Genomic DNA, 26,402 nt, shown 5'->3' with positions numbered 1-26,402 from the left:
TTCATGAGACAGCCCAATTCTTCAGCTAGTAGAACTAAAATACGGACTGACCGGGCCTATCACACAAAACACCAACTGATGCACCCCAGACACACTTCACCTTGCAAGAAGCAACGCAACATAGGCACCACACAACATTATAGTGAAGCATTATAGACAACGGAATGCAACCAGGGCCTCACCAGTACCATTGTGATGCATTACAGACACTTCATATCGCAAGAAACAACGCAACATAGGCATTGCCAACACTATATAGTGAAGCACTACGGGCAACGGAATGCAACTTGGGCCTCACCAGTACCATAGTGATACATTACAGACACAACCTAGGTTTCGCCAATACTGTAATTATTCACTATAAAAGCTTCACTACGCAAAAAGCAAAGCAACCTAGGCATCACCAGAACCTATAGTGGTGCACCACAACCACTTCACAAGCAAGCAACGCAACGCAACGCAATGCAATCTAGGACTCGCCAGTACTATAAGGACGAAATCCTAGTGACCCGAAGCAACTTCAGGTCAACCAACCTTAAATAGCAAGGTGCATCTTTTGCAATGAACAACCTTTGGTGCACTGTTTAAGACAATAATGCCCTTGTGATAGGCCCGATAAAGGCAAACATAGCTTCACCAAACTGAGCGGACCGTGTCCATAACTGACAGACGACAACGCTAATTACACTGAACTGTTCCGAATAAAATTCATCACACCAAACGCATAGATATATCTCTAGTTCGGCGTCTATCGTATAAATCGCCACAAAACAAACACCCAACCGGTTATTGTTTGGCAATCAAATTAACTCGATATCTCGCCTGATCCCCTCAATTCAACATTATTTGAGCGACAGCCCTAACATTTAAGGTATAATTACCGATTCATAAAAATTACAAAACACATAAATAACTGCCAGTGAGCCTTATCTTTTATCTAGAAGCTAAGATATAAATGAAAATACCTCAGCTTAAGTAATACACAAGTTCATGTAATTTCTTTCCTATATATTCTTTTACAGAAAATGTCTTAAACATTAATTTAATTTCCGATATCCTAAAAAAGCACACAGTTCCCGTTAAAAACATTCTAACGAATGCTGTTATTTATCAACACAATACACCTGAATTCCATAAATCGGGAACTAGCCAAAAGTTAATTTCCAGGAAGTATCTACGGTACTTTGAAGTTCCTTCGACTTGGCTTCTATCACAGAACATTCATTCGTAACTTCTTTGAGTATGATTATAATTGGGATATCGGAGACTTACAGGGTACGTTGCACTAACAGCTCACTGACATCTTCAATAAATGCCATATAGAAATCTGTACCTGAAAGTATAATACAAAACGCAGCAAATCTGACACAAATTTCTCCAGAATGTCAGGTCTTTCACCAAAAAAACTAAGTTAACCATAAAAAATTACTGCATTAGCAACTTTAGGGTGTGGCGGGAGGGTAAGTTTATCTTTACTGAACGACATGTGAAGAACAGTAGATTCTGTCAGTCAGTGTATAATAACGGTCTATTCGCCCTTTCAGACGCAATGTGAGAAATCTGCACGGGCTTTTTGCTTTTATATCGAACAACTGGCTGTTTTTCTCGGCTCGCTGAACTGCACATCAGTACTGTATTGATAAAACGAGAACCAGTTCAACTGAATAATAAAGGCCGATTAATCCCGAATCCTTAGCAACTAACAACATTTTAAGTCTCGAGGAATAAATGAAATTATTTTAAGAAATAATTTATATTATTCCATATTACTCGACATAAAATAAAAACATGTACCATTCTTTGTCTTTTATTTTATCTGATTGTTATACTGTTAAATGTTTTAAGATCATATAAACACATTATGACGAACAAATGACTTAAAATACTTGATTTCTAAATTAATATATTCTACATCTGCTAAGGTAAATGCATCAATAGATCTGAGAAAAACATTGAAAAGTGAAGTTGGCATGTTTTTGGCCGCTCTATCTTCAAGCGAGAGGAGACCAGGCGCAAGCATGAGACAACACGCGATGCGATGACCCCTAAAAACCGCAGACGGCACCCAGCACACGGACCACACCCGAATGCATGACAGCAGACCTCAGCTCACCACGGCTCCGCACCAAAACGATGCCACGAAGCAAGTCAAGAGCTGCTACCAAACACTCAGTGCTAGAAAGCTGTTTAACAAACACCATGCGTCCCGTCTCCTCTCGATTTATTGAATTTTTCCGCCACAATAAATTTTGCAAAGATTTATCCCCAAAAAAATCAACACAAAGAAAAATTAGACGTTTACAATTTTCTATTAAAGCATCTCTGTGACCGCGGCAAATCTCAAGTAAAATGCAATGAATCCGCGCGAAAGAAATTATAGCGTGCGCATAAAATATAGGTAAACATTCAATCCACACGGCCAGCAAATCGCTGGAGTCGAAAATATCATGCGGTGTTACCGAAAGATACTGTAATATTTCTAATGCGAATGATCAGTACGTACAGGGCAAACTAATTAAGCGTATTGATGCATTTATCCCTAATAGCATAAATCTGAACAACATTTTACCGGGAAAAAAGTTGCTGTGGCATAACACATAGTGTGATTTGGTTTAACCGTAAAAATCTTTGGCAAACTAGATCTTAACAAAATAATTTAATGTTAGGTTATTTGTGACGTCAGAACTACTGAATCACAGTAAGTAGTCATGAAAAGTTATTTGTTTTATTTGCGTGTATACATGGTAAAAGTACATACATAGTTTCAAATCACCAAAAATTCGTAATTTCGGATATTGTTTAATAGTTTACCTAAATCAATGAAGAATTGTATCAACTTTTGGCACACACAAGTTTTATTTGAATTTGTGTCCAAATTGTGAAATAATCGTCATAAATTTAAACCTCTAGCATGTAAAGCGTCAGTAGCGATGAACATTTTCTCAGAAATTGCTTGAATTATTTGGTCTTTTGAATGTTTGACTCGGGGGATATTGCCATAAGAAAATAGTATCTTAATTTTCATAGAATCGCGTTAAATTAATTGAATTATGGCAAGCTACACTGGTTTCGTTTTGTATTTTCAACAAATAAAACCCCCTTTCTGATTTGTCTTAGAATTTTATTAAACGTATAACCAAATACTGTCCGTAAAAGACAGGTCAGCCTCTTTTCTAAATACCGGATCCCACCGACGCTTGAATCTACCAGTACACTTAATTAATCTGAATAGGTGGCCTGCCAAAATAGGCTAATATGAAAACAACTGTAAACATCCTTTATTCGTAGTTATAATAAATCTGCAATAAAACAGGTTTATATCTACCGCCGCAAAAATGAATTTGATTCCGTATGACAACCCTGTAATAGATTACTTAAAACCACTCTCATATAAAAACTAATGAAAAATAATGCTCGTAAGGTATGATAAACTTTGATGAGAACCCTTACACTAAACCATACGTCATGAATAAACATGATGACGTATTCACTAAGTATAGGCTATACTTTTACCGGTTATAATTGTCGAAATATTTCAAATGCTTTTAAAAGCAGTGCTACACATTATATCAGAGAATCGGTAGAGATTTCCGACCAATAAAATAAAATGTGTATTTTATACTTCTTTGTTCTAAATAAAGAATGTCTTGAACTTTTCAATTCGAAGGCGAAGCAGGCCATTTCAAATGCCATCAAAACGACCAGGCACGTGATTGGTTTTGAATAAGATATTTATATGAAGGCACCAAACATAATCGCCACTGAATTTGATTTCTTTATTCGACAAGTCGGTACCCCAGATAAATGGGGAATAATATAATAGTTCTAGAACAATTCTATCGGAAGTTATGCCACATTTATGCCACGTGTCAGGCAACAGTTTGCGTGACACCAATGACCTTTAATCCAAACCTTCACCCCAAGCATTTGCAGAAAAAACAACTGTTTACCCTGATTGGTATTCCAAAAATAGTCCTGAAAAAAAACGGGTATACCGAATGTTATATCGCAAGAATCCTAGTATTGTTAAATCTAAACAAATCTCAACCCTTATGTGGTGATAGGCTTGCTAAATCAACAGAATGAGTCGGATGAAGCAGAGACGAAACAATCCACATACATCTGCAGTCCTGAATAAAAATTATTCTGTGAGACAATCGATGTTTTTTTGTTTTTTCTTTTAATTTACTTTCTGAAGTGTAGTGGTCAGAATTCGGATCACCATCTGTAGGTCTACAAATCAAGCTCTGAACCCCAAAATTTCAATCATTATTGCTCATTAATGCCCACCACGACCTAGTAACCTTCTTTTTTTTCAACCACGGAAACTTCATGAAAATCATTCTTAAATTACAAGTAATATACAGCCATGATGGATAATTAAGGCCCTTCCTAAAATAAATGAGTTTTACAGCTTCATATGCAAAACTTATTCAATCAATCTCTTATCATCATAGTTTTAAGAGCATAGCATAGAATGACTACTTTACACTGAAGAAACCAAATGTGTTCGAAATTTAACTGAATACACTAATTTCTGTACATACTGTTACATTGATTAAATATAGTATTAAGTCATTAAACACCTTGTTTTGGCCTAATCTATGTCACCGTTAACTTGTTACTAAATACTTGTATATTTCAATCTTTTCATGCTAATCATGTAAAACTACCGTCATGGAAATACAAAAGAATACAGGTATTTTGTGGCGTATCTTTAAATACTAGCAAATTTTGCAATGTTATCCGTTCCTCAAAAGGAAGTGTTGTATCAAAATAAAAACTTTCTGTGTCAGTCCAGTGTTTGTGTTAGCAGAGAAGACTATTAAACGTACTAAACGGTATGCGTTTTGCGTTTTTTGATGACAAGTCCCTTGACCTAGATCTTGACCTATTTTAAAAATTTAACAGCTGTTATTTTGGGTCGATATAGTTTACTTTGACCGGTGAATTTGCTAAGTTAACTATATCGATATATATATATATATATTTTTTTTTTTTGAGCTCTGAGACGAAATTTCATTTGAACTTCATCTCCGGGCGCGACCCCAATCTTGATCCCTAAAATGTCTCTGAAAGGTTCTACTTGCAAATTATCCCGGGATGTGGGTTTTGATACTTCACTGAAAAGTTATACTGACTGCAGGACATTCCCGAATGTGGAGCGAAGTATGTGCTTTATATGGAAAATTTGAATATTAATGAAGTAATTGCACATGCAGTGACGTGTACTCGCCCGAACCGTTTCCGCTGAGTCATTAACCTGCACACATCGCCACCACAAGTCTGTTATGTTTTAAGACAAGGATGCGGGCGATATCACCCGACGCAACTGAAACTGCCCACCATGTACACGCCATGCTAAAACTTGTACATGTAACAAAGCATTTTCTGAACTTTATCACTGATTGGTTAGATATGTCGCCGCATAAATAATGAACGCTTTCGACCACTGCATATAGAATTAATCTTGCCAAAGTGTTTTCAGCCTGACCGTCGGTAGACAGTCTAAAATGTCTTTCTTACAAATAACGTTTTGATAACTAAATGCCCCCTTTGACCGGCAATAATGCCAAATTGATATATTCGTCTCTGAAAATCTGTTCAAGGGAGGAAAGCAGATGTGCCGCCAATAAGACACTGGTAAGACTAACAGAAGGTATGATTTAATTTGCGCATTTTCCCACAGACTGTAACTTTTTGTTCAATATTAGACATGCTGACCATACAGACGAGCCTAGTATAGATGACCTAAACTCTTACACCGCCACACCCTCCTTGAAATTTTACCTCTAACCATGACATAGTCTTGTGAAATACCCGGACCATGTAAAAATACTTAAAAATCAATAATATTATTAATACACCCACCAGCATTATCTTGTAACTGTCTGTTTCTTCCTTCTCGATATCGTTTGTACAATTACCGGTCCCTCGTGTTCCAAGGTCATGTGGAGGTATCTGATTCCGCACCTCGTTCCTGGCCGGCCTTTTGTTTCTCTCCTCTCGTCCTATGGTGATATTCCTGTTGTTGACGATTTTGCTCTTACATTTTGCCTGTGACCTTCGTCCTTCCTTTCCCGGCCTTGTCGTTTAGGTCTAACACGTTCATGCGGCATCTCAATTTAAGATTACTTTAAGTTTATATTTACTGAACGACATGTAGAAGAACAGTAGATTCTGTCAGTCAGTGTATAATAACGGTCTATTCGCCCTTTCAGACGCAATGTGAGAAATCTGCACGGGCTTTTTGCTTTTATATCGAACAACTGGCTGTGTTCTCGGCTCGCTGAACATGCACATCAGTACTGTATTGATAAAACGAGAACCAGTTCAACTGAATAATAAAGGCCGATTAATCCCGAATCCTTAGCAACTAACAAACATTTTAAGTCTCGAGGAATAAATGAAATTATTTTAAAGAAATAATTTATATTATTTAACATATATTGAAAGAAAAGTGCAAACAAGTTGCAGTATTAATCAAATGTAAATTGTCAGTGCTTTTTGTGTTTTGCAAAGTGGTGCCTACAGCAAGCATGAACAAAACATTATGTTAAATACTGACAAGATGAAAAATATTGGTGTTCCCTGAACAATTTATCGATATCATAAATTATTTACGGTACGCTTATTGATAAGTATTTTCATAAAATTTAAATGGTGAGAGTTGATTTCCAGGAAACACAGCACAGCAAACACAGCCAGACCAAGCATTGCAAAGTAGTCCGGCAACAGATAATGTCGTGGAAAGATTTAGCAGAAGAGTTGCTTCAAAAATCCAAAAACAAGTACATTTCAACTATATGCAAGATAAAAACAGGGACGGATAGAGAAAGAGTTGGGAATCTTGGGGAAAGGGGAAAAAAGCAAGTCAACAAGGAAATACAACAAAGAATTACAATCCGCTTTGCAATATGTCGGCTTAAGCCGTTTAAACAATCTTGAATATCACATTTCTGCTATCTAACTGTATTGCAATTTAACTAAATGACGTCAACATCATCAGACAATGTATGCGTTCGTATGCTTTCAATTAACCTCAGTAAGCGTTAAAGGCGTACGCTAGAATTCCCTGTATATGAGATGGGCGAAAATTTTCCCAATAACGCCATTTTTGGGGGAAATGCGGTTTTCAAGGGCAGATAACTCTTTTTCGATACTGGTGACCTATGATTTTTATTGCATTTTTTTGTTTCTTAGATTATTGTCCTTCAATATCCAAAGTTTGAAGAAATTCTGTTATTGGGAAAATTTTCGCACCAAATTCTAGCATACGTCCTTAACTTGAAATATTACGATCCGTCGGTGCGATACAACGAAGCAAAAACGTGAAAACATTATACGAAGACGTGATACATGTATCCATATTGCACCTTCGCATCGTTATTTGGCATTTTCGCATCGTATTATCATATCGATATTGCGATGCGAAAGTGAACATTTAGTATAAATAACTCAAAGCATGCTGTAGTAAATTAAGTAACATATTACATAATCAAACAGGACCGGTGATATAATATTGTCTTAGAAACCATAAAATTATATGATATTATTTTTATAATTTGAACAGTAGTAAATTTATCATTTTCTAATAAAAACATGTATGTACGCCTTAAAATATATCTTATAACAATTCCCTTTACGTTTAACATAAGAATTTTAGAAAAATTACTTCGCATTTTCATAAGTAGATGCACAATTTTGGAGAAGACCATATGCCGCCATGTTGAAAAGAGAAAACTATATATCCAGAAAGGAGTTTCATATATCATGTGATGACTTTTACCAAAAGTGACAGATTTCAATTTCACCGCGCATATTTAATGATGCGTGACTGATTTTGCATATTTTAATATTCTGCTGTTGCAATTAATCGAAGGTAAAACTATTTCTACTTTTAAAAGACAAGTAGTAAAACATCAAACCACTTTACTATAAGTAAGGTACTTTGAAAAACTACATAATGAGTATGTTTATGCAATGGTTTGTATGAGCGTTTGTGTTAGTATCATGACAATTCAATAAAATCAACTCATTTATCAGTCCAGCATTTCAAGTTGTTAAGTTAAAATCGTAAAGGCTGTTATTATTTTCTATTTCTCGGTTATTTTCATGAAAACTTATAATGTTTGGTACCAAAATTTAAATCAGTTCGTAAACAAATTGGTGCGCATTTTAGATTTTGAGTTATACCTGAGAGTTAGTGTATGAAAAAAATGAAACAAAAACGTCGGGGAATTTTTTGAAATATTTAAACTTAAATAGTGCACACTTTCTTTTGGAACTGAGTATATTTTTTCTTGTCAGGTGAATTTTTCATAACACAAAATTTGAATAACGTTCTAAAAATATACATAAACAGAAAAAAAGATCTTACATGTTATTTTAAAAGTAGATAACATTTTAAGATATTTTTGGCTAGGAAAAATGTATCCGTATCACATCCTGTGATTTTCTAATTGCTGTCTCGTTTTACCATTTACTGGCATAAATGTTACAGATAAACATTTTTGTGTGAAGCGTTTTAAAGCAAGCAAAACCTTGTTCAAGTTTTTCATATAGCAATATACAGTAACTAGCCCCTTCCGCAGGTGGCCATGTTTTTTTTTAAATCAATTTGACTTTGGATTTATTTAGAAAATATTTTAAAATCTAGTAAGCAAGTAAGAGAAGATTGTTTTAAGGTTTCGATATTATATATCTATATAGAGAAATCTGACCTCGCCGGTGTCAGCTATCTTTTTATCAAATCACGTGGCTTGAAGGAATTCGATGGTTACTAAAGGAACATATGACTGAAAACATTTTAAAATCGGACACATTTTTTTTAAATTTTCCAAAAAGCCGTAAAGTGAAAACTAACCCCAATTCCTGGCCAAAAAAAAAAAAAAATAACCTGGCTTGCTGAAATCTGATAAAGGGTTATCTAATGAGCATTGCTGATAATTATTTTTATATTGGACTAGGGCTTGCTGAAGAGAAGAGCTGTGTAGGTTTTGTCATGGAAATCGAAACTGTGCATGCATGGCCTAGATTTGAAGAAATATGAAATATGCCCACTCCAAAAACGTGGTTGTTAAATTTTGTTGAAACTGCTTTTGTGGTTTAAGAGATGTTATCTAGAGAAATGGTATACGTAGACGACGGACAAACAGATGACGACGGGCAGAGGAGGGACATTCAGTTATATTAAAACGAGCATACACTTATCCGAAATTCAAGCATTGTTCTGAAGAAATTAAATGATAGAGCACTTTTCAACTGATTTTTTTGTAAGCATATGTGCCCGCCCATGCGCCAGAATTTCTTAACAGCCGATTTATGTGTCACATTTCCTTATCAACAGGTATTCCAATTCCCAGAAAAATACCAGGTCGATATATTTATGCTCTAGATTGACTTATCCTGTTTTATCCAGCTCAAACCAGTTTAGACCTTGCAATAACTGCGTTAAGTAGGAAAGGTATGACTTAACACTATATTTTCGTTGAACGATTATTCCGATACTGGTCGGAATACGAGGACAAAAAGAAAATGTGCACGGTAACTAAAATGTTAGGTTAGCCGCAAAAAAGGCTGTAAATTATTGCGGTGCTGTTAACAAGTACATAATGGACCTTTCAAAAAGTGTACCTTGACATATATCACAGACGCACACATATATGAAGTGCCAACATTTGTGAACTTGTCGCTTTAATGGACGCGTGATAATACAGAACAAGACTGTTAATTAAAGGGACAAACCTGCCTACCCTTGCCGATAATGCCACTCAGCGTAGATCCAATATCTGTTCTTATTTTTTTTTTAAATATCATTAGAATTTGTAAAGGGACTAGTATGTAAGTAATTTTGAAAGTGAAAAATATGTTTTTACAAGCAATTGTTTAAATATTCAAAACTGCTTTAAAACACAAAACTTACATAGCTCTAAATAATTATATGTCAGGCTTAAATATTTTATTCGAATTTCCTTATGTACTTACGAAGAAATGCTTCCTCGCATAAAATATGCTTTGTTTCGTTAGAGAAAAAATTCGAAAAACGAAAGTGATTAAATGAGAGAACCTGTACCTTTAAAACAGCAAGTGAATAGTGTGGTTTCATCTTCTTATTTTCCTACAAACACAGTCGGAATAAAATACTTTTTTGATTGTGTTTTCCGATATCGTTTAAACACGAACACGGGTTCCTTTTTAGCTCAACTATTCGAAGAATAGGCAGAGCTATTGGACTCACCCCTGCGTCGGAGTCCGCATCCGCGTCACGATTTTGAACAGTTTTTTGTTTGTAAACTGGTATCTTAGTGTCCACGTCTGAGAGTGGATTGAAAATTCACACACTTATTCACTGTGATAAACTGTATTATACTGCACAGGTTCCATAACTCTGTTTTGCTTTCTTACAAAAGTATGCCCCTTTTTCGACAAAGCAATTTTGTTTAAGTTGTTTGTAAGTAAGCTTAGTACCTACTAATGGGTATGAATTGAAACTTAACACACTTGTTAACTGTGATGATCTGACATGCATTGTTCAGGTTCATAACTCTACCTCGTACTTTTATGCATCTTCTTCGACTGAGCAGGGTTTTTTTTATTAAGTTGTAAGCTAGTATCTCAGTACCCACTAGTGGCAATGGATTAAAATTTCACACTTTTGATCACTGTGATGATCTGACATGCATTGCACAGGGTTCATAACTCGACTTTGCATTTTTACAAAATTATACCCCTTTTTCGACTAATAAGAATAAATTGAAACCACTGTGGTGAGCTGACATGCATTGTACAGGTTACATAAGTCTGTTTTGCACTTTTACAAATTTATTCCAAAAAGTGTCGTTTTGATTGCAGATAATTGTTATATTTGAAAACACTCCAATTAAGCCTCACGTCAAATACTAGCACTTAACATCTTTTATTTTTTTTTCTCGTCTTTCAGGTAAGCTTGTGCCTTTGATGGAAAACGGTGTCTTGCACGTATCAATCCTGACAATGCTGGCGGTGACTTTTGAACGATACACTGCCTTGTGTCATCCTTTCAAACGTAAAATGTCATATACTATTTCGTCAACAATTAAAATAATCGCTGGAATCTGGATCGTCGGGTTTATTTTAACATTGCCATTCTGGGTTATGACTGAACACGAGGATGCACGCTTCTACGATGGAAGCCCAGTAAAAGTATGCCGAACTAAAGTTAATGAAACATGGCGTTATTTCTACACAATCTTGGTAACAATATTATTCTTTGCGTTGCCTTTCTTCGTTCTTGTTGGAATATATTCTCAAATAATTAAACAGCTCACATCTGACAGGTTAAAATCCATGACCAGGAACGATAAATCTGCTCTTAAGACTCTACGTTCCAGAAAGCAGGTAGTTAATATGCTTATCATTATAATATTACTCTTTTTTGTGTCATTATTCCCAATAAGGGTAATTACGTTATGGCTTATATTTACACCAAGCGATGACGTCACAGAGATTGGACTTGAGGCTTTTCTAAACCTGATCTCATGGGCAAGAATCCTAATGTATATCAACAGTGCAGGAAATCCTATCATCTACAGTTTAACGTCTTCAAAATTCAAAATGGCTTTCAGAAAGGTATTGCCACGAAATGCACGTCATCGGTACCAAGGCACAATGTCAACTAGGTATAACTGCAACGAGAATGTCCTTAACCCAGGTAAGTATTTTAAGTTCCATTTAAACATATCTGAATGTTGTATTCATTTCTTTTATGACTCAACGAGACAGACGAAGTCGTCATGAATGACATTTATAGAAACAGAAACGTATCGAATAATATATATTATATTGTCAAATATAAGACATGAATAAGAAAGAAAAAATAACCTACCACAATTAATGCTATAAACGTATAGGAACCTTTGAGTTTCAAGTAAAAGATTGTTAACCGGCAGTATGTCTATGGCAGGATTCTTACTTCACAGATTTGATGGCCTCACAAGTAATGGCTTTCATGATCAGCCAGTAAAGACACGCAAAATAGATTTCGTTAGAAAAGACGAAGAAAATGGCGTAGTCCAAAATGTTCTCTTTTTTTATTCGAGTTGTGTAATATTTCCAAGCGCAAGCAATATATTGATAGCATGAAATGACTATTACATATTGCAATGAACATTTACATGTACGCAAATTACGCTAGAAAATGACGTTAAACGAAACAAAGAAAATTGTGTGATTTACCATATTCTATATATTCAAGTGTGTATGCGTGACATTAAAGTGCGGTGAAGAAAAAATTGTTTAAGGTCCGGCATTTTGGTAAATCCTAAAAAAATAACGGTGATAGACGAATGAATATATGGGAAATGTTTATGGATATTTTAAATATGGGGTGATAGACTAATAACATTGACAAAAGATATTAACAAAAATACACAAATACAAAATAAAGTGGGTATCTGACTTTTCGACATTTCCAAAACAAAACTATCGTAAATAATTAATCACAAGTTTTACATGCTGACAATGATACCACGAAATAGACCGGCTATTCATCTATAGTTTATACCCTTCCTTTGTCTTCATATTTATAGTTTGACATTGTTATCAATAGATGAAATTTAGTTTCATATAATTCATACATTGAATTTCTTTCACCATTCCTGAACTGGCAAAAGGCGTCGTATGAAACCGGGGGAATTTGTCTACATACCGATTTTCATATGATTCCATATAAGCCAGGTTTGTAGTTGTGTGTGCAGGACTCGGTGAAACACCGTTAATATGCTGGTAAAAACACATTGGCTTGGCAATGCATGTTGTTTCTGTGGAAGCGTAAAATGCAAAAATCGCGATTTCACATAAATACGTTATAGGTGTCTAATGGATACAAAGAACCCGCCCGCTTAGCTCAATAGGGATCGCAGATCTACGGATCGCTGGGTCGTGAGTTCGTTCCCAGGACAGAGCGTATGTTCTCCGTGACGATTTGATATAATACATTGTTTCTGAAATCATTCGTCCTTCACCTCTGATTCATGTGTGGAAGTTGGCAGTTACTCGCGAAGAACAGGTTTGTACTGGTACAGAATCCAGGAACACTGGATAGGTTAACTGCCTGCCGTTACATAACTGAAATACAATTGAAAAGCGGCGGTAAACCAAAAACAAACAAACAAAATGGATACAAAACGAAACAAACAAAACAGCATCAGTAAAAATATGACATAAATGTTAGCAGTTCCTCGTTATCATAATTATATACAGCGTAGATTACGTAGGCGATCTTTCACATATTTAGCACAACAAACACAGCAAAGAGTCTTTAAATATACATACTCGATCTTTCCAACCGACTATATATATTTGAAATGTTTACGTTTTTTTAGAACATTCCCCTATACATGATAAATGTCAAAATTTCGAAATAAAAATTCTGTTATGAGGCGTGCCTCATTGAGGACTCTTTAAATTGTTACTGTTCCACTGGATTTTACGATATATGAAATTAAAAAGTAGAAAACCACAGGTCGCCCAGCACGACATAAAGTAAAATGTTGCAGGTTCGGTTTGATTGTTATAATGTAGGATTACGAAGATTACCTAGAAATGAATTAGCGCAAACAAGAGCGTTCCTATAACCAAAACGTAATGTTTGTTTCAGAAACGGTTACCACATTCTCCTATGATTCTTTATATTATATGTAGAGCGTCGGTCTACGGATCGCGGGGTCGCGAGTTCGATCCTCGGGCGGGGCGTGTGTTCTCCGTGACTATTTGATAAACGACATTGTGTCTGAAATCATTAGTCCTCCTCCTCTGATTCATGTGGGGAAGTTGGCAGTTACTTGCGGAGAACAGGTTTGTACTGGTACAGAATCAAGGAACACTGGTTAGGTTAACTGCCCGCCGTTACACGACTGAAATACTGTTGAAAAACGGCGTTAAACCCAAAACAAACAAACAAACAAATATTATATGACGTTTTTCTTTCACAGTAGTCGTGTACAGATGCACTGATGACGATGGAAACGTCAATACAGGCTCCAGAAGAGAAGAGAGGCCTTATTTGGTGATAAAACTTCTGTTGGTACCAAAAGTTGAACAGATAACTTATTCTCGTGGAAACGGCTCAAGCGAAGATCAGCACAAAATGATAGACGACCAAGACCAAACTGAGAAGAATTCATCCGATTAAACAAAAACAAAATCATTTCGGACGTCGTAATTATTACCTTTTCAGTGATAATAGTTTGATGAAACAATAATTTAACAGTTTAGTACTGCTTTATATTAATTTGAAATCTTCACGGGACTGCGGGTGTTTGCCCTTTAAAAAACAAGAGGGATTCAGCCTATCTTTAAGTTACTTAAAAGTTGTACGCATTATTGTTACGCAATACATAGAAATGGGTAGAGAAATGAAATATATATGTAAGCAATATTTGTTGACTTCAACAGCGCTCGGAAAGGGAATATTTGATTATTGAATAAGTTATTTGTTAGATCTTTTGGTGATGTTTTCTACTTTTCGCGTGGCTCAGTGATCATACGAAATAGATCACGGTATGTATTTATTACAAAGGACAACATGTTTGTTTTTTAACACAATAACGTCTGTATTTAAGTTTTTCCTACAATTTCCGAACAATTAAGTATACATATGGAAAACAATATTTTATGAAGAATAAACAAGTAGGCCAAGATGGCCCTAGGTCGCTCACCTGAGAAACACACCATAACAGTGTAAACATGTTTGACCTAGTGATTTTATGGAAACAAATATTCTGGCCAATTTTCATTAGGATTGGACCAAAAATGTGGTCTCTTGAGTTTAAATAAGTATTGTCTTTGATATGACTTAGTGACCTTGTTTTTGACCCCAGATGACCTATATTCGAACTCGAACTAGATTTTATTAAGGCAGTCATTCTGACTTAATTTCATAAAGATCAATTGAAAAATACAGCCTCTATTTTTTGATTTGACCTAGTGACCTACTTATTAAATCGAGATGATCCATATTCAAACTCAATCTAGATTCCATCAAGGCAATTATTCTGACCAAATTTTATGAAGATCAATTGAAAAATACAGCTTCTATCGCATACACAATGTTTTTCTGTGATTTGACATAGTGACCTAGTGTTTGACCCCATATGACCCATATTCGAACTCGACCTAGATTTTATCAAGGCAATTATTATGACCAAATTTCATGAAAATCAATTGAAAAATACAGTTTCCATCGCATACACAATGTTTTTGTTTGATTTGACCTAGTGACCTAGTTTTTTTTATCCCAGATGATCCATATTCAAACACCTCCTAGATTTCATCAAGGCAATCATTCTGACTAAATTTTATGAATATCCAGAGTAGATGCAGCCCCTATTGCCTACATAAGATTTTTCCTTAATTTGACCGGGTGACCTAGTTTTTGACCCCAGATGACCCTCATTCAAACTTGACCTAGACTTCATCCAGACAAACATTCTGATAAAATTTCATGAAGATTCTATGTAAAATGAAGTCCCTATTGCATACACAAGCTTTTTCTTTGATATGACCTAGTGACCTAGTTTTTGACCCAAGATGACCCATACTCAAACTTGACTCATTCATGAAGATCAATTGAAAAATACAGCCTCTATCGCATACACAAGGTTTTTCTTTGATGTGACCTAGTTTTTGACCCCAGATGACCCATTTTCGAACTTATCCTAGATTTCATCAAGGCAATCACTCTGACAAAATTTCATGAAGGTCAGTTGAAAAATACAGCCTCTATCGCATATACAAGGTTTTTCCTTTGATTTGACCTAGTGACCTAATTTTTGACCAAGATGACCCATATTCAAACTTGGCCTAGATTTCATCAAGGTAATCATTCTGACCAAAATTCATGAAGATCCATTTAAAAAATACAGCCTCTATTGCATACACAAGCTTTTTCTTTTTCTTTGATTCGACCTAGTGGCCTAGTTTTTGATCCAAGATGACCCATTTTCGAACTTGGCCTAGATTTTATTAAGATAATCATTCTGACCAAATTTCATGAAGATCAGTTGAAAATACAGCCTCTATCGCATACACAAGCTAAATGTTGACAGACAGACAGACAGACGACAGACAGACGACGGACGCCGGACATCGAGCGATCACAAAAACTCACCTGAGCAATGCTCAGGTGAGCTTAAAATGAACTGTCTTGACACGAAGTTACAAAACACTTAACAGGAACCTTAATACGCATATTTTTGGTAAATACCTTTTTTGTTTTGTTTACTATATGTTGTTAATTTTTCCGTACCTTAGTTTACATTTTACTGTTACTGTATCATTTTTGCTTTTGTAAGTTAACAAGTAACGACGAGTATTTGCACAAAATAAAGAATGAAGACTCGACGAAAACTACTTTAATGTTGTATAAAACTATTGCTGCTACACAGGTCTAACACAGCTAAACGAGACAATTTACATTGCAGTTTCATCTAAACTGAACAGCGTTTCGTAAAATTGATGTAATTTCTCGTAATTACTGTTCAAAGAAAAGATTCTTAAGAAGAAGAGGAATTTAATATGTCATTAACTCTGAGTCAATTTTATATTACTTAAAAAGTGTCATTTTCGCTGCCAATCAGACTGATATTAGAGTGTGTGTAATCTCGGAAATCTATAATTTGTAATATTTACAGATAAAAAACAGATATTTGCCACGCTGTTCACAAAATGGCAAGCCTATGTTTCTAAAAGTATCTCTACAATTATGCGATTTAATTTTCTTCTTTCTTCCTTTTCTGTTTTATTTTAAGTTTCAATTCTTTCCAACAAGTTGCAACCAAACATCGGTAAGCCATAAAAGGGGCATAACTTTGTGAAAAAAGCAAAGTCTATAAAGTGCATGCCATATTACCACAGTGAACATACTAGTATGTGAAGTTAAATCCATTCCAAACAGTGGTTACCGAGATACCACAATAAATGCAAAACTTTACCAACTTGAAACAGGACGCCGTCTCAAACGCGGACTCCCACGAAGGTATGAGTGAATAGCTTTACCTGTTCATAAAACAGTGAAAATTAATATCTTTTGTTCAGCTCTTAAATTGTGACGTTCAATTTTAATGAAATTTATTAAACCTCCACAATGAAACGAGTTATATACGTGTAATTATATTGTTCTGTGTACGGTTTCGAACAATTTGTTTGATGAAAACAGTTAATACAGCAACTATCATGCTGAGTCCAGTAAGAACATTTGTCCAGGATGTTGCTCTCTTAGCACTCTCAACGCGTTTATCATAAAATATTTTAACATGTTCTCTGTCGTGACAAAAAAAATGCTTCAGCTGTCACTGCAGAAATCTTAAAATATCAAAATCCAAATATTTTCCTCGAATGGTTTCAGAACTTAGTGCCATCAATTGTTGTAAAACTTTAGCTAGTAACAGATTTTTAAAAATGTAGAATTCATTTAACGAATAAAACTAAAGTGCATATAATTAAGACAGAAGCACGTATGTTTAACACATGTGCCAAAGTCTTTTTGTAAATGACTATTAAACGTTCGAAGTGAAATTTTCTAGTTTTTACGGTATGAACTATCCAGTGTTGATACTGTCACTGCCCTACAAGGACAATACTAAACTACATTGTATGCGCGATTATCAGTTTCATTTGATCGTGAATTATTTGCAGTATTTGACCTATATTATCGTGTACATATACTGTACATGAACATACACATAGGTTCGTTTATGAGGCATACATTTTTTGAAGTGAAGTTTCCTTTTGGTGTTGTGTTACTTTGTTAGAATCTGAGCAGTAAGCTGACTTTATAATTTTATTGTAGTATTAAACAATAATCGCCTTTTCAGCTGTGCAATCAGGAAAAATCATTGATTGCAGAGCTTAAGTCCACATGTTTTGTTATAACAATCTGTCATCTGCCAAGGGCGCTTCTAAAAGTGTAGCTATGCCCAGACAGCATTTTTTCAGCAAAGGAGAGAGAAAAAGAACACAGGGACTTAGCTCGAACGAATATGTAGGGTGCGGTAATTGCTTCATCTGTTGGTCCTGAAAATTCAACTAAATGTATACACTATACAATATTGCTTTCTGCGCAGATGAATTTCATGAATAAAACAAATGCCCCGTAAACCGTCTGTGGGCGACGCTTAACGTGATGTTTTCTAACTGCTGTAAAAACCTTGCCCCTGTAAAACTTTCGGGTAAGAGATCTCAGGGGTGCACTGGGTATTTGCACAACAAGGCTTTTGAATTGGAGAAGATTGATCCCCGTTTGTAACTTTGAGCTCTTTCTATGCGAAAACTGGTCACTCTTTCCTTTGCTGGGCCAGTTTGTTGTTTATCCGTCTTTGAGATTCGAAATAATACACCAATGTCTCATTCCCTGTGAGAAGTTCATTCAACCTCCTTTCATCTGCATTTTTATTATTAATAGTTTTTGCAACATTGCACACTTTGGGCTTTTAGCCCTTTTGTTAAAAGATGGGATTTACACCTGACACACACCTTCGATAATTTCAAGTGTTTAGTCAGAATTTCATGAACACCTACCAATGAAATGTCCACTGATGCAGCTATTTTGGGAAATCTTCTGCTACAATTGCTGCTACAGCAGCAGTATTAAGAGTGGATGATCTCTACACGAGGTAGATCTTGGACTTTAGATTCCCCCTCATTAAATACCGGTACTAGCCAATAAACAGTGGTTTTGAATAGGAGTTAGAAGAATCACAGTTTCGACTTCGGTAGAATGTGCTTGGCTGGCACATTCACAGAACAATGCACCGTTATGTAGACCTTATTTCTGCAAAACAGAGTGCTTTTATTGAAAGTACAATGAGTAAAATACGTTAAAGACATCCAGACTAACTGAAAAGAGGAAAGCACCTGAGTAGAATACTTTTGTTTGGTTTTACATTAATATTGTAGTTGCGAATAATTGACGATTAACGATCTGACGTAAATTGTGGGTAAAACAACAAAGATAAAATAAACTGCGTTTTATTTTCTAAAAATGATATCTATATAATATAAATAAACTGTACTGTCTTTGAAAAGAAATCTAAAATTAACCAATTTTCTGTGGTAACAGTATATCGACATAACAGCATTTAATATGATTATAATCAATGTATTAGTGCAAGAATTTGTGAAACAATTGTGCACCGTCTGTGAAAAATATGAAACTTGGCATGATTGTAAATGGATGTATTATGCTTCATTAAGCCTGGAAAGTATGTTAAGAATATTCAAAATGGCCACCAAAATTCAAGATGGCGGCCAAAATTGAGATTTTATACGAAAACGCTGGAACTTTGTATATATGGCGAGAAAATAATAAAAGTTAGCATTATAGTATATAGTAATATAAGGCACACTTGATCTCGTATTTCTACAACTTGTCAAAGTAAATTCCATTAGATTAATAATCTTCCCTTAAATTGGTATATCCTGTTCTGCTGTCATTGACTGGTCCTAGATTTCACCTGCACTTTCAGTGTAAACATGTATTATTTCAGCAGTTGATGAAATATTTACAAACTAATGATTGTGGAGATGGACAGACAACTATGTTTAGTATCGCTGCCTATATAGGAAGGATGTGACCACTCTGCTGTCCTTCGGGGTAAACAGCTCCGCACCTGCAGCTCTGACACAATGCTTCTGTCACCTCTAAACTACCTATTGAATTACAATTACTTTTGTCCTGGGAAGTTCCAGATGCTACATTCTGTAAGCCCTGATTTTATTTTTACGAGAAGTGCAGGTCTCTTACCTTTTTTCCCTGAAGAAGAATGAGGTCTGATCACAACTAGCTTTGAGAATATCTTATAAGTAGATATCCCATACGATGTCACACTGAGAATTCTGGGAAGAACCTTTACAATATGGTAAAAGTAATTATGTTGAATACTCCATGTCATGTTTTCAATCTATTCAAAGTTCCGTCCCCAGTCAATAACTCAAACAATACTGGATGCTTTATTTGATGTGGCAGTAATGGTCTTAGACAGATTCTCAAGTGTTGACAGTACATCCGACATTGTTTCTGACTACAAATTACCCAACGTGGAGAGGACTGGAAATAAATTTTGATTTTTCAATTTACTATGCAGAATCACAAATTTCCTTGTAGAAAATCACAAATTTTGTCGGGATTCTGTCTGAAAAGGTGCCAGCATCTCCGATGTTAATGGGTAACCATCTTCAGTTCTTGCATAATTAGGTGTAGTCCTATGAACTGATTAAGCGCGTGGAATTTCCCTCTAACTGATTTAACAAATATCAGAAGGGTCCAATTCTAATTCAAAATTCCGAAAGATTTTTCAACATATCCCCCGGTATGTATTTACAAACAATTAGTTGGTTCGTTTTACGTTCAGTGCCTTGAAATATTACAAATTTTCATCACATGGAGAGCCAAGAGAGATACTACGAATTCACTGTATGCTCTGTAATGTAGATTACACAAACCATATACAGTAACTTCATGGACATGCCTTTTTTCTGGACATACGACTACATTTCTTGAGGAAACTGCCTGTCCTATCGTAACAGTATTTGAAAGGGCCAAAGCAGATGTTCGTCCACTATTGTCTAGCAGGTCACAAATAGGCTTCCAAGCAGCCATCTTTATAATGAAGTCCACTCAGTGTGATCAAAATTATATGCTCGCCGAATGTCCGTGGTCTATTCCACGTTATCTATTTGGAAATTTCGAATAGAAGGTGGCCGTATGCCGTATCTAATGTCTAGTCGAGATTGTGGTGGTAGACTGCAGCCTTGGTAATATATATTGAGTGGTATAACTCTCATAAAGTCTGCATTCCCTGGATTCAGGTTTGCAGGACATTGAGATGGATACTTGGCAGTTCTGTTTACAAACAGGTTGACATTTTAGATACGCAGTCATACAAACGGGGACAAGTTCCATTCATATGTTTTCATGTAAACAAAATGGAAACATTTTTTTTACGTAACTGTTAAATATCGAAGAATTCAACCAACATTAGATAAGATAATGTGTATATTCAGTCCAGAAAATATATAAAATATGGCTTCTATACTTTGAAAAAAAAATACAATAAAGAATAAAGTCAGAAGTGAATCCATAAACTGATTCATGGTGCTAGTGATCTTGGAATATGGTGGCAGTAATGGATTTTGTCTCAACGTGGTTCTAAAGACTATGTAAGGGTATAAATTTCTTAATATTACTGTTCCAATTTATATCCCTTATGCCTAATGTAAACAATTATTTCCTGTTTTCAAATAATACGTGATTTTTGGTGACCATCTTGGATTTTGGTGGCCATATTGATTTTTCAATATAAATTGTTGACTTATTCGAGGCTATTATAGTATTCCACTACTATTGCAATGTTAAAGCTTTCATGCATAATACTCGCACTTATTTTGCCATTTTCTTATAAAACTGTGAATTATGGTGACCATTTTGGATTTTGTCAGCCATCTTAAATTTCCACAAACTACTTCCCAGGCGTAAATGAAGCGTACTTTTTTCATCTACTACCATGCTAAGTTTCATGCTTTTCACAGAAGGTGTACAATTCGCCCTTTTATGCACGGATTTCTTACACTATATGTCCTACTTGCCATGTTTTGCTATTCAATAGAACGAACATTACCCTTTGTCATTTCTCAAAAAAAAAGCCTGCAAAATCACAGAAAATGTAGAATCTCCAGTAAACATATCAATCATCAAATCTATAAGAAGAAACTTTGGATGCGTGCCTTATTATATTTGTCTGTTTTGCATCCGGTTAAGATGTCGTACTTATTGTCAAATAGTTTGATGTAGGTTAAACGTCAAAAACATATAAAAAATATATGAATGCATGAAGAACACAGCATTTAGAATACTGTATTAGAGACTGACTTTGTGTTTACTTAAATATACAGTAAGAACTTTTTGTTATGTGCACTAAAACATAATAGAAACGATTAGTAGGTACCGGATCGAATGATATAAAAAAGGTAAATCTGCTTTGAAACTAAATTGCATTTCTTTATGTAAAGATGTGTAGCTAGTCTAAAACTGAATTGAAAGGTTAGATTTCCTTGAATCACCTTGCACAGCAAACGAAGCCAGAGCAACACATCGCCAAGCAGGCCTATCTACGGAATCCTGTTCGTGCCACTTTAATTCTTGCCTCACCAACACACGACAATGCATTGTCGCTTTGTCCGAAAACATATATACATGCAAGATTTAACAATCTAGAAAGACATGCGATAATTAAGACGATAATTATCGCCCTTAAAACCTCGCGAGCATCGTTAAATCCCGCATATATAATATATATATATATAATTTGAGGCAATGCAATGTTTGCGAGGCGAGAATTAAAACTGTAGTGGAAAATATACTTCGAGGTTTTAGTTATGCCAACCTTGCACGTACACAATTTGCAACGAGTGAGACAAGACAGTTTATATAAAATGATTCCCCGCTGTGTAAAGCTTTAATATTAGTGACAAAATTTCAGGATGTATGAAGTAAAAACAAGGATAAATAAGACGTATAGATTTGGTTGATATTTCAGTACAACAGTGTACTCAACAACTTGTCTGAAGTCAACGGTTTTAGGGCACGACCAAGCTAGATGCAAGACAGATTCCACTTTTGTGCCATGTTATATCAAAATCCCTCCATGCTAGAAGAAGAAATGCTCCGGACAAAGTTTTCATTCTTGTATCCTTTGACCTCTAAGTGTGACCTTGACCTTCTACCTAGGGACCTGAATTTTGCGCATAACACTCTGTCTCATGATTGTGAATAATTGTGCCAAGTTACATCAAAATCCCTCCATGCATGAAAAAGATATGCTCCGGACAAAGACATTCTTGAATTTGACCTTTGACCTCTAAGTGTGACCTTGACCGCCCGCCCACCCGCCAGGGGCGTTCCCATTATACGTCCCGTTTTTCAAATGGGCGTATAATAAAATGATTAGAATGTTTAATTTTATGTAGCTCATATTTATTTATTGATGGACCTAAACAGATTGCCACGTAAGAGTTCTCATTTCAAGTCAGAGTAAACCATCCAAGGGTTCCGACTTCATCTCAGTGTTGTTATATTTTCTTGTCCTTCGGAATCATTGAATTCAACTCTTTGATTTGAAGACTGAATACTGCTTAAGCCGGTGCTAGGGGGCGTGGGCAGTGTTGCATTTTCCATTACTGCTCATGAACAGACTCAATCAAACAGAGTCTGTAATTTTCACTGTTTGCCTTGTTCTCGATGCTTCCGAGGGATTTACTTTTCAGATTTTATTTCATTGATACATTGTAATGGGTCTGTTGTCTATATATGTTAAATATTACATTCTAAACATACCTAATACAATGTTCCATGCTATATTCTCTAATGATTTAGTTTGTAGAAATTACGAGCAGGGCATTTTCTCGATACAATGAGCAGTAGCTTCGATTGCTCATATTTCTCAATTTTCAATTTGACAAATCAAATTTTGTAAAGTTATTTCGCGTAGATGTCGAATCTTTTCAACACAAAAAAAGCTCACCCATCATTTCTTAATCTCCTTAAACATTATTTTGCGCTTAGAATAGTAGGATGTTGATAACATTTCAAAAGTTCAACAAAATAAAAAAAAATCACATACATCTTATAAATTTATTTATTTTACGACTTCACTCCATTTTCAAAACGTCGAAAATACATTAGAACATCTAGAAATTTAAAACTACTGATAATAGCTTTATATCATTTTGCTAGTAGTAATTTCAATAGTGATGGCAAAAGGACAGACACTTAAAGAAATTGAGCATGACAACAAGACTGCTGTCTAACGAATGGGTCTTGTTTGCTTAAATACTGCATTTCTGTAACATTGTTTTGTGAATTTGTGAAACAAACGTACGTGCTTTAAAGCAATAAAAAATAAATAATTTTTTTAGATATCTTGAAATAAATGCTATATTTCTTTAGAAGGCTTTAAAACTTAATTACTGACAAACTTTATGTTACGGACACACATAAGAATTTGCTGTTTTTACTGCTTTTTACGGTGAAAATCGAAGAGCGTTTGTCACGCTTTTACTGCAGGTAAACTGTCTCGATTATAAATATCTATATTTTGAAGTCATTATTCACTACTTCAGCTATAGCAATATTGGTTACGACGACGAGAAAATGTCTTTATTGCCGCGGCGGTCCGGGGTTCGATTCCCGACGCGATTTTTTCTCTTGATTTGGAACTTTTAAAATATTTTAGAAACAAAAATTCATATTCTAATGTTCATAATATGACCAAACTTCAATTTGAAAGAAAGATTACTTTTTAGCTAAATCTGGAGGCATGCTGCTTTAATATATTTTTCTTTTAACAAACAACACATAGTTTTCCAAAACCTCACAAGCTTTCAGTTTTATTTAGCGAAACAAAGCTGTTTATTTTCATTACTTACATACTTTCTACAAAATCAACACATTGAATGTATGTCTTTAACAGAGAATTTCTTTCGTGCTAGAGACTCTCGTCCTATTGCATACGTGATGTGTGTGTTATAACGAGACAAAGAAAAACAGTCGTGAACATTTATTCTAATTTACAAGTAAAGTATGAGTAAATGACAAAGTTATCGAAATGATGCGAATGCTGAAAATGAAACAATTTAAAGACATATAGACACCGATATGATTCAAAACAACAATTCTCTTTTGAACTATTAACGGTTCGCTGTAAGCAAACTTCCAAGCATACAGATTTACATATTAATGTTTTTATGCTGCCCGAAGAGGGGGGGGGGGGGGGGGGGGGGGGGGGTGGGGGGTGCAAAGTAATAAAGGTACATACTTGTAAATTTATACAATGATAGAGCTCATTGAGAGGAAGTGCAGTGATAACGAATTTTTTTTAATTATTTCCCTTTTTTGAAACCCTTGTCCATACAATGTAATGTACTGACTTGACACTTTATTTCATTTCTCCTTAACACAACCTCCTTGACTGAAAAATCCCTTATGCTACTGTAGTTTCGGGGAGCATCCATGGGTGTTACCGATTGCCGTGTAACTATATGATTTAGATTAAAGCATCCTTATCCTTATAAATTATATATTATGTCAGCTAATTAGCAAATGTAAATCGATTCATGTTTACAGATGTAAAATGAATTATATGGATAAATGAATCTGTGTCAGGTCATTTTACTATGTGACAATGCCCTTTACCGATATAGGTTCGAAACCTCGCTTTCGGTTTAGAATTCTCCATGTGAGGAAGCCATCTACTAGTATCTGGTTTACGGAAGGTCGGGAGTTCAAACAAGGTGCACACCCATGCATGAAACAATGGCTGGAGGGGAGAACTTGGTATCCATCACTAAAAGCTTTAAAAGTCTCCGTGCTTACTAAGTCAAATTGATGTCACTCTAAACCCAACAAAGGATCTTTGCAATGATTGCAGTTTAAAGATACACCAAAACGGAAAATGTAAAACCTAAAATCAATATTTATATGGATAATATCTGCAGAAACAGTACCGCAGTTGTCATATGAAAAGGCTCTTTATATTTTTGTCCTATTCCAAAGCCTCCCACGAAAACATTTGTCTAATGGCTGCGCTTAGGCATGTTGTAACTGATTGCCGAGGTTGTTATCTTCATTCAAAGTTCTCTCTGACCTTTAAAATCAAATAGAGGTTACTGAAATGAGTTTGCATTTTTTTTAATCATGATACATGTATCAGGTAAACCTTCAGACTCTTTGTGTATAATTTGTTTTTGTCATTTAAATGTACACACGGGAGTTATTCTATTGTCTCTCATTTCTCATAGCCATTAAAGATAATTAATAAGCAATAGAGGCGTCCGTCTAAATCAGATATCGTATTCAATTTAAAGAATCTGATATATTAATGTATTTATGGTTAGTAGGGACTGATTTAAGGATAGGACTTAATAAAGTATGCAGATGATACTGTTGTTAGCGGGGTATAATGTGCATTAAACTTTTTCATAATAGTTTGATATAGACAAGCAACAATGTGTAACACAGTCATGATCCCTTGGGTTTGCAATTAGGTGTTAAGTTGGCACGCAACATTTTATACGTGTTTAAATAATTGAAGTAGACATCTTGGAAATCAATCCTATATCATTGGATCAGGGTTATTTTATTTCACGAATAAATTATTCGAATGAGAGGAACAAGGAAAAGCGCCATTTATCACATGTTTGACGTCAGTATGAACTCGTGCAATATCCTCTATGTAAAAGCAGTGTACAATTCACACTACGTCAGGTAAAATTACAATACAGCAATTATTCAGTCTAACAAAAGTACTGTTAGGATGAAAAAAAAATAAGATGTGAAATTACAACACCTTATTTTGTGCACACAGTGT

At 35.2% G+C, this 26,402-nt stretch overlaps 1 protein-coding gene across 1 annotated transcript in view; it reads left to right on the top strand.

Moving 5' to 3' along the window:
- Positions 1-14,893, top strand: part of LOC123546305 (QRFP-like peptide receptor) — a 37,876-nt gene extending 22,983 nt beyond the window's left edge. Inside the window, exons 2-3 of the mRNA XM_045332504.2 lie at positions 10,943-11,692; positions 13,974-14,893. Coding sequence (XP_045188439.2) covers positions 10,943-11,692; positions 13,974-14,173 — 950 coding nt within the window. The 3' untranslated portion in view covers positions 14,174-14,893. The remainder of the gene's footprint in view (positions 1-10,942; positions 11,693-13,973) is intronic.
- The last annotated feature ends 11,509 nt before the right edge of the window (positions 14,894-26,402 follow it).

The sequence above is a fragment of the Mercenaria mercenaria genome, chromosome 9, assembly GCF_021730395.1.
Source record: "Mercenaria mercenaria strain notata chromosome 9, MADL_Memer_1, whole genome shotgun sequence".
Classification (NCBI taxonomy): Eukaryota; Metazoa; Mollusca; class Bivalvia; order Venerida; family Veneridae; genus Mercenaria; species Mercenaria mercenaria.
This window is presented reverse-complemented; position numbering and strand designations above follow the sequence as displayed.